General features: G+C 37.8%; 1 protein-coding gene across 5 annotated transcripts in view; it reads left to right on the top strand.

Moving 5' to 3' along the window:
* The first annotated feature begins 1,342 nt into the window (after positions 1 to 1,342).
* TBK1 (TANK binding kinase 1) overlaps positions 1,343 to 16,134 on the top strand; it is a 36,043-nt gene continuing 21,251 nt past the window's right edge. Inside the window, exons 1-6 of one of the 5 annotated variants that reach the window (XM_081956991.1) lie at positions 1,343 to 1,866; positions 6,966 to 7,074; positions 7,367 to 7,507; positions 10,408 to 10,537; positions 11,761 to 11,942; positions 14,645 to 14,805. In XM_081956991.1, the coding sequence (XP_081813117.1) occupies positions 6,988 to 7,074; positions 7,367 to 7,507; positions 10,408 to 10,537; positions 11,761 to 11,942; positions 14,645 to 14,805 (701 nt within the window). In that variant the 5' untranslated portion in view covers positions 1,343 to 1,866; positions 6,966 to 6,987. Of the gene's footprint in view, positions 1,867 to 1,887; positions 1,991 to 2,447; positions 2,580 to 6,412; positions 6,484 to 6,965; positions 7,075 to 7,366; positions 7,508 to 10,407; positions 10,538 to 11,760; positions 11,943 to 14,644; positions 14,806 to 16,134 lie in introns of those variants that run through there. The other 4 variants (XM_081956987.1, XM_081956989.1, XM_081956990.1 and 1 more) reach the window with 4 other exon arrangements.

Below are 16,134 nucleotides of genomic sequence, written 5' to 3'. Positions count from 1 at the left end.
ATCCAATTTTCTATGCCAATTATTTTCAGATGTTTGATATCATTTTCTGTGAGCTTCCAGACAGGTTACAAGCAAACAGAAGTCCCAAAATTCTTCACAGCCATGTTTTTGTCTTTTAAATAACTACAGGCTGCCCATTTCCAAGGGATGGTTCTTGAACCTGCCCTAGCTCTTATTTTAGTGAGGCCAAATTGAGTTTAATCAGTGTGTATTCCAGGCTATTTAGTATTTTAAAATTACACACAATGAGTCCTGGGACTCCTACTCATGAGACCACCAGTGCAACATAGTCAGAGTTTGGATTTTAGAGTTCCTTTCTACTAGCTCTTCAAGTGGGGCAATTGTCTGAGTGCAATTGCCCCTCCCCCATCGGCTTTTTATACTCTGTTCGGCCCCACCTCTGTGTTTCCTGCTCCTGTATATTCTGATTGGTTGTCAGACTCCCATAGGACCATGCAGGGGCAACTCTCTAGGCCAGGGGTGTCCAAACTTGGCAACTTTAAGACTTGTGGACTTCAACTCCCAGAATTCCCCAGCCAGGGAATTCTAGGAGTTGAAGTCCACAAGTCTTAAAGTTGCCAAGTTTGGACACCCCTGCTCTAGGCTGTGTTTTGAGTCCAAGTTTGAGTTTCTAGATGCCATGTGGTGAGTGGGGTAAGGGGCTAATACTATCATGCCTTAATCCCATCACCCTGGAGCTGAAGGGGATGGGTCTTTGTTATGTAGAATAGACTGCCCCAGGCTTTTTAATGGCCCATTAACAAAGGTGGGGGCTATTAAGAGTGAGTCTGTTTCCTGCCTAAAAACATGTTTCCCCATTTCTTATCCAGGGAAATATATTCCGCCTTTTCAATATTTCCCAGGATATTTCATTTTTCTAGGAGAGGGGTGGGTGCTAACTTCCTACAAAAGCCTGCCCAATATATAAAACTGTACACACACAACTGGAGAGTCAGTTGGGCATAGTGATTTAAGGCATTGGGCTATAAACCGGCAGTGTGGTCTAGTTTTGCCTTAAGCCAACTGGGTGATTTTAGCCCCCCTTTTTTTTCCAGTTTTAAGGTTAGGGTTAGAGTCCAGGGGTAGTCAACCTTTTTATACCTACCACCCACTTTTGTATCTTTGTTAGTAGTAAAATTTTCTAACTGCCCACCGATTCCACAGTAATGGTGATTTATAAAGTAGGGAAGTAACTTTACTTTATAAAATTTACAAAGCAGAGTTACAGCAAATCCTTACCGCCCACCATGAAAGCTGGAACGCCCACTAGTGGGCGGTAGGGATCAGGTTGACTACCACTGGGTTAGACAATGGCAAATCACTTCTGAAATCATGACAAGAAAACTACAGGAAGTGATCCAAGTAGTCTTTGGAAAGGATTGAACGAAGAAAACAAACTATTATAAATTTCTGTTATTGTTTTCTTTGGTATATTTATGTGATACTCAATATCCTATCTAAAGAAAAATATATATTTTTAGTATTAAGATTTGCGTTCGTGGATATATCCACCCCGCACCCATCCCATTTTCTGTGTCTGCTTCAATACAAATAAAAGCTGCAAACTTATGGACACGTGTGCGTCGCAATTCCCACCGACCGCCGGATAGAGAGTGGACGATGCCAGCGGGAAGGCTGTGAAGGAGGCCGTACACCCAAGAGCGGCCCTCTACAGCCTCGGTCTGCTCCGCTCCGCCTCCTACGTGGCCAGGAAGCCGGAAACGAAAGGGAAGCTGGGCGGCGAGGGAGAGCGGAGTGGGCTTTGGGGTAGGGGAGGAGGTCGCCGACCGCGGGGGCTGGTTGGCCGAAGGAGCCCGAGAAGATAAAGCCGCGCGCCTTTGCTTGGACCGTCTGGACGGCGTAAAGGTAAAGCCGAGCAAAAGGCCAAAAACGCTTCGCGGAGCTTAGCCGTCCGTGGCCAGAACTGAGCGACAAATCTCTTTGAAAGGAGGGGAAGGGGGGCATTTGGAGGCAGCTTGGTAGGCCTCAGGTAGGGAAGTCCGGCACCGCGCCTCAGCTGCTCTTTGGGGTGAATGAGAGCCTCAAAATTGCTGAGGCTTTGGAGAAAACGGGGTTCCGGCACTTCCGGGGATTCATATTCTGACGGCACTGCACATCATGACGAAGCTTTCCAAAGAAACAAAACTAACCTCCTCTGCGGAACTAATTCGAGCTTGTGCCTGTCTCTCCTGAGCAATGGGGCTTATTTCTAGGTGACTCCGGCGGCCAAAGCGGTTCCGTCGCTTTGTGCCTGGTGGCCTCAACCCGGTTAGATTTTTCATCCACCTAGCTTGAGGTTCCTACCTATGATTGACTTGGTTGTCCAGAGTTGTACATAATATTGTACTCGCCTATCAATATTGATAGGCGATTACGTCTCTTGTCCTGAGTCTTATGTATCTGTATTTTTACTCTTGCATCTCATACCATGGTGCTTATTGTCGCATGCATAATACAATGAAACCGCCTGTCTGTAAGAAGCAGCTTTCATGCTTTTAGCGTTGTAATGGACGATTCATATTGTCTATTTATAAGCATGATATTGTATAACAAAGAAAATCCACAGGCTCTTATTTAAGGTAAGGGATGAATTGCATATAAACTAATATATCAGTTGCAAATTTAAGCATGTGCTTAAACATGTGCAATTATGTGTGAGTGAAATATCTCCTTGCTTATGGTCGTCTTCAGCCTTGTTCTCTTATTGTCAATGTTCTTTCTCACATTCACAATCTTGGGGGAAATAAGTTCTTGCCTTACTTCTTCAGTCTTCACTTAAGAACCACAATTGGAAGTGGCAACTCTGCTGAGCAATGGGGTCGTTAAGTGAAACAACATTTGACCATGTTGAACTTAGTGTTGGTTCCTGTGTGGTCATTGAACAAATCACCCAAAACTGTTAAGCACGACATCACATGTCCGCAACTTGCAACTTACTGCTAGTAAGTCTATTGAGTTAGTCATTAGTTCAACTCGCGAGGTTTTTTTTTACAAGGGGATTCAATGGGCGAAAGGGCGAGGAACGCGATGAAGCTGGAAAGATAAGAGGCGTACCTCACAGCCCAACACCGCTCACCTCGCCCCAATGATAAAGGCAGCCTGCCTGGTTCCCTTCCCCGCCGTCCCTTTAGTGAGGAGTGGGAGGGTTGGGGGGGAGAAGCAAGACATGTGTCCTAGCGCTACCAGAGACTGACAGCTCCATCGCGTTCCTCGCCCTTTCACTCATTGAATCCCCTTGTAAAAAAAATCTCACGAGTTGAACTCATGAGTTTTTTTTTTACAAGGGGATTCAATCAGCAAAAGGGCAAGGAACACGACGGAGCTGGAGAGGTAAGAGGCACGCCTCACTTCTCCCCCCGCCGTCACCCCTCGTTAAAGAGATGGCGGGGAAGGGAACCAGGCAGACTGCCTTTACCATTGGGGTGAGGTGGGCAGTGTTGGGCCGCGAGGCGCGCCTCTTACCTTTCCAGCTCCGTCGCGTTCCTTGCCATGGTATTCAGGGAAGCCCCTGGTAAAAAAAAAAAACCTTGCGATTTCAAGATGTTTGATTGAACTCGCGAGAAGTTTTTTTTTTACCAGCCGCTTCCCTGAGCACAATGGCGAGGAACGCGATGGAGCTGGAAAGGTAAAAGGCGCGCCTTGCTTCTCACCTGCCCCAGAAATAATAAGCCTCCCCTATAATAAGCCCAAGGCCATATTTTGTGGGGCAAAAGAAAATAAGACCCTGTCTTATTTTCGGGGAAACACGGTACTAATTTTCATCTTTACATCCTTTCACTAATATTTACTGTGTATATTCACTTTTTTCAAACAACAGCATGGCATTATCAGCATGCAAAGGTGTACAGACATTCACATCCCTAAGCAACACATGACTTAAGTCATTATAAAACATTTTGTATCTGTTAATATTAAGCAATTTAGTGGATGTCAGACTTCCTTGTTGTATTTCCTGCTTAGTGTTGAATGATTTTCTAAGCACTCCATTATTATGCATGCTTCCCTATTTATACTGCTTTTAACAGTTAGGAATGGGTAGCATTCAAATTTAATAAATCATTGCCATTACTATCATAATCTGCTTTTACTGTATTGCACTCAACAACGAATCAAATTCCATTTATGCACAAAACATTACATAATTTGTATTAAATTTATTGTATGCTTCTCTAAATCAAGACGCATATAATAAACTATTTCTCATATTCATACAGATGCTGAAGAGCAAAAACATTTGTACAACTCTGATAGCATAAAATTACACTACATTTCTCAATTTTGCTCATTATCACTTCTCATGTATTTTCAATATTAAAAAATAATTCTTCCAAATATTTCCAAAGCCAACTTTATTTTTTCTTTACATAGAAAAGTGATGGCATTTTCCCAGTGGTTAAGCACAGGTGGAGTCTTGGCATACATTAAACAATTGGCACACCCATATTTTACAGATTCTTCAGGTATACTGTCAACACTTCAACTTTATTATTTTGAACATTCTCACAAGTTGAATGACTTTTCTTCATTTTTTTTCTTCCTCATTAGGGTAACACTTTCAGTTTCATTCTTTGATTGAAAAATAACTATCACTTCCATACAGATCCTAAATAATTTTGTCACTTGTATTCCTCCTCCAGGAGGTTCCCTGTTTTACCACCTTTCACAATGTCCATGCTTTTTTTTCTTTCTGATAAAACTGCTTGATTTATTGAATATGTTTCAGTGTACTAATACTTATAATTTGGTAGTATATGGTCAATAGCTTGTTGACTTGCAAGGTATACTCTAGATTAGAATTCATACCTTGCATGAAATAGCAGGAGCATACCTGGTATAAACTGGTTATGCTTGCAACATGTTGCCAAAATGTAGCCAAATTGACTGTCTTGTCCTTATTGTGAATACTGTTTCTGGATTCAGTTCAGACTAGGAGATAACTCTTTCAAATTATGACAACACCAAAATAAAGAAATACTGCTCAGAAATATGTAAAGGATCTCATTTTCATTGTGTTGCAAATTTCTGTGCTTCTTTTTACTAAAAAGTGTATTGTTAAACCTGCTTTGGAAAAAGCCAATTTGCTCAGAAACTGATGATTGTTGTAAACTGCCCAAAGTCACTTAGGTAATATGGGTGGTGTAGAAATTAAATAAGTAAATATATACATAGGAATGTATTTCTATCTAAACCAGTGGTTCTGAACCTTTTCTTCACGCCTCCCCTTTAAATATGTTTTATGGCCATGGATCCCCAAGACTTAACTCAAGGTTTAAATCATAATATTTTTTCAAACCTTTGCTGACCCCCTATGTTGACATTGTAGACCCCAGGGATATGTGAACTAGAAGTTGAGAACAACTAGTCTAAATTACTTTTGTGTGTATGTGGATAGAGGAATATTCAATTCAGTGAAAAGAAAACAGGACTTTTCATTGAATTTAGTGGACGTAATTATAGTGCTTTGAATACAGTTATCACTTTGAATGTTAATTGGAAGAGAGAGAAAACTTTCTTAAGAAAGAAGTCAAGTTTTTTTAACAACTAAAATTCAGTCCCAACCTACCCTTAGTAGATAACATGGAACAAGTGATGATACATCATTATGTCGGCTGCACATCATCACTTTGTCTGCTTTGTTGCCTATCTAGATAACCATGGTGTGAATGTAACTTTATTGTTAATGTGCTTATTTAATATAAATCAGAAAGAAGTATTTTTCCAGTGGGAGTCCTTTATCTTGTAATTTTCTTTATTCATAACATTTCTTAAGAATTATAAAGCAATAAGAATCTAACACTCGGTTACAAACTAATTTTTGGTAAGAGTATTGAGTTTAGAAAACAAGCAGTATAATTCGTGACACTGTTAACTATTTTTATGAACTCCTTGACATGGAACTTTGCCAAAACAAATTGCAGTGTAAGTTTTCAACGAAAAGTAACACAGACAAGTAGCTCTCCTTTCTCTAATATATCAGGCCTCAAATGAAAAATCTTAGATTATGCAAAAGAAAAAAATCAATTTAATGCAGCTGCATAATATACATCCTTAACAAATTTGAGAATACTAGAAGTTCTGCAAAGAACACAATTTCTTTACTGATATGGATAAAGTTGTGGTTCTTGTCTTTTTTAAGCAGCATTTATACAATATAATTACAGTGTGTATGAGTGTGTAGGTAGGTAGGTTGTAATTATATTTACATAGATTGAAGACATGGAAAAATGATACATCTGCTTTTGCTATCTTTAATTCAAGTTTTAAATTGTTGTTAATAACATTTTTAACCCATAACTGTATTGAGATGTTTAATTAATTAAGTAGAGGTCAGCAGATGCAGATTACTGTATAGCATTGGTAATTACTCCTATGTTTGAAAAAACCATATTTATGTTAACTCCATAAAAGCATAAATTTTTGGTAACAGCAGGTTGCAGCACCTTGAAAAAGTGGTCTTGAGAAAGCTAAGCCACTTTAGATCAGGTTAGTATTTGAATGGGAGAAAGAAACTATGATTGTAAACTATATCCTGAAAGACATCCTGAAAAAAAGCAATGACAAAGCAGTCCTTTGTATTGTTGCAAAGGAAACATGTCATCAGTAGGAGCCAAGCTCAGTTCAGGGGAATTTTATGATGGCTAAATACTTTAAATATGAGTGTGTGTTGAGATATATAGTATCTGGTCCTAGTGGCATGCTATTTAGAAAATAAGGTGTTTATGCTTTTTTATTCTTCAGTTTTTAATTAAAAAAAGGTAAATACCCTTACAGCAATTGGTTTAAGCTAGAATTATTAAGTGTTTGTATTTTTCTATGAACAGGAGAAAAGCTATTTCTGAAGTCATTTAAAATTATCTTATAGGAATATTTGCTATAGATCTAAAATAAGAATAGTTCATACATTGTCTTGGACATATTGGCAACTTAATTCATGAAGTTATGTTTTGTTTTCCAATCCCAATAAGATTTTACTATTTGGGAGCAAATATGCAGAGCACATCAAATTATCTGTGGCTTCTATCAGACATCCTGGGACAAGGAGCTACTGCGAATGTTTTTCGTGGACGACACAAGGTTTGTATAAAAATAGAATTCTGCTAGCTGAAAAGATTTTTACCTAGGCTTAACATAGAATATTTTCTTAATTTCTCATGTTGAATGGCATTTATCACCTTACCTACTAAATGTAAGGCAGATGTATCTCAATAACAGAGATATTGTAGCTTTTGTCAGAAAAATCTTCCATGAAATGTTTTTTAAAATGTCATTAACATTACAATTTAAATGTACAGGAATGTCCATTTTTCAGAGATGATAATTTTAATGATTCTGGGCTTTTTCTAAATGAACCTAATGTTTCTTACAGAAAACTGGAGACTTGTATGCTGTCAAAGTATTTAATAACTTTAGCTTCCTTCGTCCTGTGGATGTTCAGATGAGGGAATTTGAAGTGTTAAAGAAACTAAATCATAAGAACATTGTCAAATTATTTGCCATAGAAGAGGAGGTAATTATTATGTAATGATATATTTTACTGAGGAGCAATTCATGTTTTGCATTTGGTATTTACATTTCAATATATGCCACTTTCTCAATTTTATTCTGAGATTCATAAGGACATGTTGAAATATAATAATGGTAATGAACTTAATCTCCCTGCTTCCTCTTTTGGAATGCCCACAAGAAAGAGATTAGAAAATGTGCACATACTTTACATTGTCTATAGATTAATGTATCTTTCACAGTCCCTAAACTGATTGATCTTAATTTTGCTTAAAAGAAAGGAAATAAAGTTTTTACATTGACCTACTTCCATTAACCTTACTTAAGAACAATAATAATTTGTTTGGATTCAAACAGCATGATAGGGTATAATTAAGATGAAATAAAAATGAAACTTCTCAACTTTAAAAAAACAAAAGGAGCCAGAGATCCCAACAGGAAATTAGTTTTGTAGTGTTTAACTCCAAATCCAAATCCAGAATATGCAGCTTTTTCTGATGTTTGTGCAGAATTGCATGATCAAATTAATTACATTTCAATTTGTAATTAAAGTATATAATTAAACAAGTCCTTCTAATAGATTTGGTCATAGGTTAGCTCATTAATCTAAAGCAGTGGTTCCCAAAGTGGGCAGCAACGCCCCCTGGGGGGCGGTGGGATGACTTAGGGGGGGGCTAAGAGGCAAGGGGGCAGCAGAGGGCGCTAAGAGGCATGGGGCGGCGGCAGGGGAGCATTAAGAGGGCAAGGAAAAAATCATGTATTGTGTTGGCTGCAGAGGGCGTTGCCCCTAGGTTGGTAACTTCCCCTTAGCTAATTCACACATGGAAAGGAGAAACTTGCCGAGCAGAAGATGGACTGTTTAAAGCCCATTGGCGCGTGCAGAAGGACGAAATTACCCAAACCTGGAAATAGCTGCAGGTTTTCTTTAAGCAATGTTACCACCCTCCCCTCCAAACACTGCCTTCCTCCCAGGAGAGGGGCGCGCGCCGCTTCAATCCCCCCCCAACACTGCTGGCGTCTTAACCGACCGGCTTGGCTTGTGAAAAGGTTTTTTTTTTCCGATCGGTGGGTGGGGAGATTGTGCACAGTGTTAGGGGGGGGGAAAAACGCCACCAATCGAATTCTAGTTGAGCTTGCGAGAGAGCTCTTTGCCACTGGTTTAAAAACAGTCACATATTTCATGCCATCCTTTTCCTTTGCATGGAGACGCTGCTGGGTAAAAGGGGGTGATGAGAGGAAGTGCGGTCGCCCCCTTTTGGTGGTGTGGATTTGGGTTAGGGAGGTTTGGATTACCAGCAGGAGGAAGCTCGCATTGCAATCTTCCGTTTCTATCCTTGGAAATACGGGTGTTGTTAAACTCACTGGAGCTTTCTTTGATATAGGTATAGTATACTATATGTATATACTACTATAATATATGTCAGGAGTCCCCAAACTTGGCAACTATAAGACTTGTGGACTTCAACTCCCACAATTCTCCAGCCAGCATAGCTGGGAGTTGAAGTCCATAGCTGTCTGGAGAATTCTGGGAGTTGAAGTCCACAAGTCTTAAAATTGCCAAGTTTGAAAACCTCTGGTATAGGTTCTCCTGCTTGAGCAGGGGGCTGGACCAGAAGACCTCCAAGGTCCCTTCCAGCTCATTTATTCTAATTTTATAATAGCTCCACTCAATGCTGGTCGCAGGTGGATTTTCTTTTAGGATATGTGTTTAGTTTTTGAAATATCCCCATTCCCATCCTCTCTCCTTGCGGAATTACTGGTTTTGAATAGTTGGTTTGGCGAACAGAAGTTTAGCCATTGAAACCACGTAAGCTTTAAAGGCAGAATGTTAAAATAGATTGTACTTCAGTTTTGCTTAGATGTGTGATGTGAGTCAACCGTTTTTTATATTTAGACCACCAAATCTTAAAGACTATGCAGATGGTTTGGAAGGAGTTAGTAGCAAAGCTAGTGTTGATATTGTGGAAATTAATGAAACTGAAAATTACAATGATGTTATTGCAGGGATATGACTATCCAGCTAAAGTTGTTTCTCTGACATTCTAAGACTTAGATGTCTGAGTGATATCAGGATCTTCTTTTGATGGAAATTCCAGATTGGGTTATAAATCCATTTTCAGATAATGAGGAAGATGGGGTAGTGGAGGAACAACTCATAGAGCTGCAAAATGACATTGAGCTGAAACCAAAGTTTAAGAAATCGTACCAAGAGTTTTGGTTACAGAAAAAAAATTCTGATTGCTATCCTGCACTATGGACAGTGGTTAAGAAGCTCTTTGTTGCATTTTCAACATCATATTTGGTGGAACGTGGCTTCAGCGTGGTTATCCAACTTCTCTCCAAGCAAAGAAATTGACTCCAGATTACTGAACGTGGTGATTTAAGACTCCTGCTAAGTGACTTAAAACCAGACATTGGGAAACTGGTATCATTTGATCAAGCCCATCCATCACATTAAGAATTTACTGAACAGTGCAGTAGTTACTAAATTTTACTGAGTTTACTAAGTTACTAGTTACTAAGTTTCTTGATAAATGACTATCAGACTTTGAAAACCTGGTATCACTGGATCATGTTCAACAATTTTATTGAATTAACATTAACTAAAAAGGTTTTTAAATTGGATTTTGAATAAATGTGCAATTGTTGCAGTTTTGAATTTTACTGTTACTATCTTCCTTCCGTTGTGCAAACCGCCCAGTCGCATGACACCCTCCACCCACCCACGCCCACAGAACCGGTAGTAAAAAAAATTGAATTCCACCACTGAGGATCAGTTTGTAGCAAGGGGGCGGTGGACTGAAAAAGTTTGAGAACCACTAATCTAAAGCATAATCTATACTTCACTGTATTTCTGATTTTGTAATTTTGTCTTTCATATAAATTAAAACTTTTTTTCCCTAGACAACATCTAGACATAAAGTCCTTGTTATGGAATTTTGTCCATGTGGCAGTTTATATACCGTTTTGGAAGAGCCGTCTAATGCTTATGGATTGCCAGAAACAGAATTTTTAATTGTTTTGAGAGATGTTGGTATGTGATGGTTATATCATTAGATATATGTTTATTGCACTTATTCCAACTTTTATTCCCAAGTATTTTTTGATTATTATTTTCATTTTAGGATTTATGGTCAATAACACCTCTAAGGACCTAAAGTTTAAAAACACTGTATAGTTTAGTGTGTGATTTTTTTTTGGCATTCAATATTCATCTACTTAACTTAATTAGAATGTATTTGATTTGTAAAATAACAATTTGGGTATAGTTTCTTTTAACTGCAGTAGGCACACATATTCCAAGCTGTGTAACAGGAATTTATCTTTAATATGTGAAACTACAAAGAACAATGGCTAGGTACATTCTGACTCAGTTAACTTTGTATACCTCCTTTGGCAAAGCAGTTGCAGACAGGGTGACACATATCTCAGTTATATCCAGGCTATATATATTTAGATAGAATGAATGCTATTTGGAACTATATTTCAAAAAAGGAATTTTGCTGCTGTTGGAATTTTATGTTATTATTCTGGGCCCAAATCAGACTGTTGATCTTAAAAGCTTAATCAGCTCAGCAGAGACATTACTGTTCCATAAAGTTAATTGGAAGGATTTGTTGGTTATATAGCATTAGAAGTATATTTGAAAGCTGGTTTGTTTAGTGATTAATGTTCTGGGATAAAAATCAGGAGACCATAAGTTCTACTCCTGCCTTTGGCTCAAAGCCACTTGGATGACCTTCTCTCAACTGGAGAAGCAGGCAGTGACAAACCACTTCCATAAAAATTCACCAGGAAAACTGCAGGGATTTGTCCAGGCAGTCACCAGGAGCCAATACTGACTCAAAGATACCTTCCTCCCCCAAAAATATACTTTCAGGATATGATAAAAGGGAGCAAGACCACTCTGAAAATATCTAATTTGAAATTCTGTGCTTTGAAAGCCTGCTGAAGTTGTTTAGATGTCTATAAAACTTATTTTTATATGCTTTCTTTATTTTCCATTTTATTATTAAAATGTGTGTACTGTATATTTATCAGATACAGAAGTCTTACAACCCAAATTTGCCTGCTATAATCTCTTGCAGAACCAAAGCTTTTTATCTATAATTCATTCCTTCTTGGCATTTACTAATTCATGTTGAAATAAAATAATTGAAAATAAGAGGCAGGTATCCTAATATAGTATCATGTTTTTTATCTACATAATTTTGCAATCTACACACATTTTTTAAAAATTTATTGTTTATATTTAAGTGGCTGGAATGAACCATCTTCGAGAAAATGGAATAGTACATCGTGACATCAAACCAGGCAATATAATGCGTGTTATAGGTGAAGATGGTCAATCAGTTTATAAACTCACAGATTTTGGGGCTGCTAGAGAGTTGGATGATGATGAACAGTTTGTCTCTCTCTATGGAACAGAAGAATATTTGGTAAGCTCAGTATTTTTTCTTTTGCTTAATGATTTCTAAGAAATGTTAATTTATTAAACAAGTTTTAGTTTATTAAATAAACTGTAATTATCTGTTTAAAATTATGCTATACTATAATGGCTGATTCACAAACAACAAGCAAACAAAATTATACATCAGTTTTTTAAAGTCCAGGATGAAATCACACATCCTGAGTATCATAGTTTCAAATGCATGGGTCAATCAAAAAGTTATTTTATGCAAAAATTATCACAGTTGAATCTCTAAACGAGCCTGCCAAGCATTCTACAAAAAAGGTATCCCATTACAAACTTCTCCCTCATTTCATTTATGTAGCGAAGATTAAAAATTAATGTGACCAAATTTGTTTTAATTATTCTTCCTTTTGACAAGATAACTGCTGCTAAAGATATACGCTGTTAACTTTTTTTATATTAGAGTTTGTTTTGGTACAGAAAACTTCTGTCAGGGTAAGTTGGTGATTTATATAAGAATCAATAGCTTCTGTTAATGGCAAATCTTGTTTATTTTATTTAATTTGTATTCTGCCACTATCTCATTTTTGTGAAATAAAATACTCAAGCCTATATTCTATTTTACGGAAAGTAGTATATAGAAACCTATGGCCTCTGGTGCTCTCTATAATATAGCCATTGGGGTTTTTTTTTAAACCCATTTTTATTTGTTTTTTAAACAAGGACAAACAAACATAAAAATAAAAAACCCCATCTTCCATTACAAATTGTAGAAAGTGTGTCAGTTGGTTACAGTATTTCCATGCCTCTCTTCCATAGTCACCACCTGATTTTCATATCAAATTGCATATTTTAAATTCGCCTATATTCATGTATATCACAATTATTATATCTCAACCTTAATTTGACTATAATTGTTTTACGTCCTTTTATATATAATATTCAAAATCTAGAATAGGATTATATGCTAACATTCCATTAAATCATCCTAAAATCATCCAATCACAATACATCTTTATAGCATATTTTAGATAAAGCTTTTAAACCTCATCTCATAATCTCCATATATTGTTTATATAAATTTTCATATTATCAAACTAATATAGCTATATGTATTGTTATTATTAATCATTATTTAATTATAGCTATTGTCGCTTCATTTTATACATACTACTAGTAAACTAAATTTAGCTTAATTTTTATTATACATTTTCATTGCATCAACCTGTATCCCTCCAGCAATAGTATGGTCTTATATCTCTTGCCATTTGTAGCATTAATATTCTAGTTACCTTCTTAATAAATCTTGTATAAATCTCCCTTGGCAATATGCTGTTCCTTTCGTATTTCACAAAAGCTTGAAACCCAACATCTGCTCTTTCCATCAGCTTATCTCTGGTTATCACTAGTGCTTCTATCAGGATTTTTCTCCTAATCTCCGTCACTTTTTCTCTCTTTTCTTCTTCTGTGCTTTGAAGTCTGGGATAGAGTTCCAATCCATCCATCTCCCCTTTCCATATTCTGCTCTTACCATTACCAACCACGCTCACTTTGTTGTCAGAATCCACAGTTTTCTTATCTCTTTCCTCTTTTTCTTCCATCTTTTGTCCTCCACTTTCTTCATTTGGTAAATATCCTCAGTTTCTCCATCAGATTTTTCTGTTTTGTATTCCATATTCTCCAATCTCTTTTCAATTCTCTCTATCACAACTAATAGATTTTGAATTTCAAACATAATCATTTGCAATGTTACAGTTTCTTTTTCCTGCTGAGCCATTCTTTCAATTTTGCAGACACTGCCACTAAAGGGTTCAAGGCTATTTTAATAAATTTCAAACAGGTTCATTTATTAACTTTCAAGTCAAAATGTTGTCTTCTCTCCAATAGCTAGTGATAGAACTTCCTAAATGCACCTGTATAAACAACTTGTGCACTTCCTACTATCATTGTCAGTAAACAAGCTGAACCTTGAATCTCAAGTAATCAAAGAGAAAGAAGAAAAAAACAATGTATCCAGCCTCCAGCCTCTAAGTGGCAGTATAACTGCTTTTCCTCCTGTTGTTACAACCCTCTTTATAATCCTTCTTATTTTCTTTATATTCCAAGCTTAAGAAAGGAAAAAACCCCTTAAATGGAGATCAAAAACAATCCAATCAAGCATTATAAAAAAGAGAAGGAGAATTTTAATCCATAGGTCTAAGCAAAAGTGAAAAAAGAAAAAAGAATTAATCCATTCAGTTTAAAAAACAGGGAGCCCCTGCAAAAGTTCCATCTGTGAAAAAAAAAGAAATTAGAAACTGGATAACACACTAAGTTCAATGCAGATCAATCTCGCCGCCTACAGTCTTCTGTCTTCAATCTTAACTTATTTTTTTTTCTTGGGTAGTCTCTTCCTCTAATAATAAAATTTCCTCACCAATTTGACACACTTTCTCTTTCCACTTTCTTCCCGTTCCGGAACTGTCCCAACTTCAGCAGCTTCATTAGCTGCGTTTCTATCGCCGGAAAAAAAGGCTATTGCTGGATCTTTCAGGGACTTTGTGGTATCCCTGAGATCAGCAGGAGGTGCCCTTCTCCATCACTGTCTCTGCGGGATGATTTAGGTTCAAATGGACCGTCCAGCGCAGGAATTCAACTGCGATCTCGGAGCACCAAGATCGTGACGTCAGCTCTCCAGCCAGCCATAGGGTTTTAATGATGTGTATTGTTTCCCTCTTTGCACCTGAGCATCCTGACATGTATGAGCGAGCAGTATTACGGAAGGACCATCAAAAGAAATATGGAGCAACAGTTGACTTGTGGAGCATTGGAGTGACCTTTTATCATGCTGCAACTGGAAGTCTACCATTTCGACCTTTTGAAGGTCCACGCAGAAATAAGGAAGTGATGTAGGTAATTCAGAGGAAATGTTCTGTCACCAACTACCAACTAAACTGTGCATAAAATTGGGGTTGGAGGGTAAACTAGACAATATCTAGAAACATTTTCTTTGGGGATTCTGTTACATTCTTATATTCTTACAATATTATTTGCTTTGCAATTTATTTTTCTTTCTCAGATATGCAACAGATATAATTTTAACATGGCTAAACATAGAAAGTACTGCATTTAGATATGTAGAAATGATGTTTTTTAATTGTGTTGAAGGCAGACTTCAATAATAGAGTTGACTCAGTATGTTTTTCTAATGATGGAGGCAATATTTAAATGAGAGACATTTAATAGCTATTATTTTATATATACTTTTAAAACCCAACTCATTGTTATGACAGACAAGGCAAGACTCTATAGAGTCCTTTATTGGTCTCAATAAATGGTCCCGCAAACAGCCTCCTGGTAAATCTCCACCACCATGCTACCCTGAAGGCAGCCACACTCGGTTCCCTAAACAACATCCCCTATATTACAATAAAGTCCACAGGGTAGGAGCACGTTTATAGGGAAAGGTCCAGGGTTCCAAGTCCAGTCCAACTGGCTAAGCAAATCCATAAGGCAGAGTCTAGGCACAAGACAAATGACAGTTCTCAGGGCAAAGACAAGGTCCAAGGCAAGAGGCAGTTCTAAAGGCAAAGCAAAGGGCCAAAAGCAGTTCACAAGACAAGGGCAAGGTCCAAGACAAAACAGTTTTCAAAGCAAGGAAAGGCCAAAAGCACGAGTCTCGGGCAATCTGGGGAAGGATAAGCCAAAACAAGCAATTGCTGTTGGCAAAGATCCCCATGACTTCTCCTTAAGTCACTCAACTCCAGGTATTCCTTGTGAGGAGGGGTGGAACAACCTCACAAGTAGTCTTGCAAGCCCTTCCTTGAACTTGCCTGCACTCCACTCTTAGTGTCCTTGGATCAAGTAGAGGAGGCAGCTGTTCCTCATCAGAGGGGATCTGCTGCCTATCAGCACCATTGCCTGTCAGCAGCTGTTCCTCCCTGTGTCTGTGAAGGCAGGCAGTTCTCCATTTGGTCAACCATCTCCCCAATGCCTGAGGGGCCTGGGCATCATCCTCAGACCCTGGCTTCTCCAAACATGCCAGGGGAAAAATGCCATCCTTATTGGTCAGTCCCAGTTCCTCCTCCTCCTCCAAACTGTGCTCCAATTGGGCCATGACACTCATAAATTACTACTGCCTTATGGGAATTGCCAAGAAAGTTTTGATGAGTTTAATAATGTAAAACTTTAATACACCCAGCATTTTCACATCAGCCAAAGTTTTCTGTTCGGACAAA

Source organism: Natrix helvetica, assembly GCF_964273705.1.
Source record: "Natrix helvetica genome assembly, chromosome: 6".
Lineage (NCBI taxonomy): Eukaryota > Metazoa > Chordata > Lepidosauria > Squamata > Natricidae > Natrix > Natrix helvetica.
Note: the sequence above shows the minus strand (reverse complement) of the source record. Positions and strands in the feature narration are given on the sequence as shown.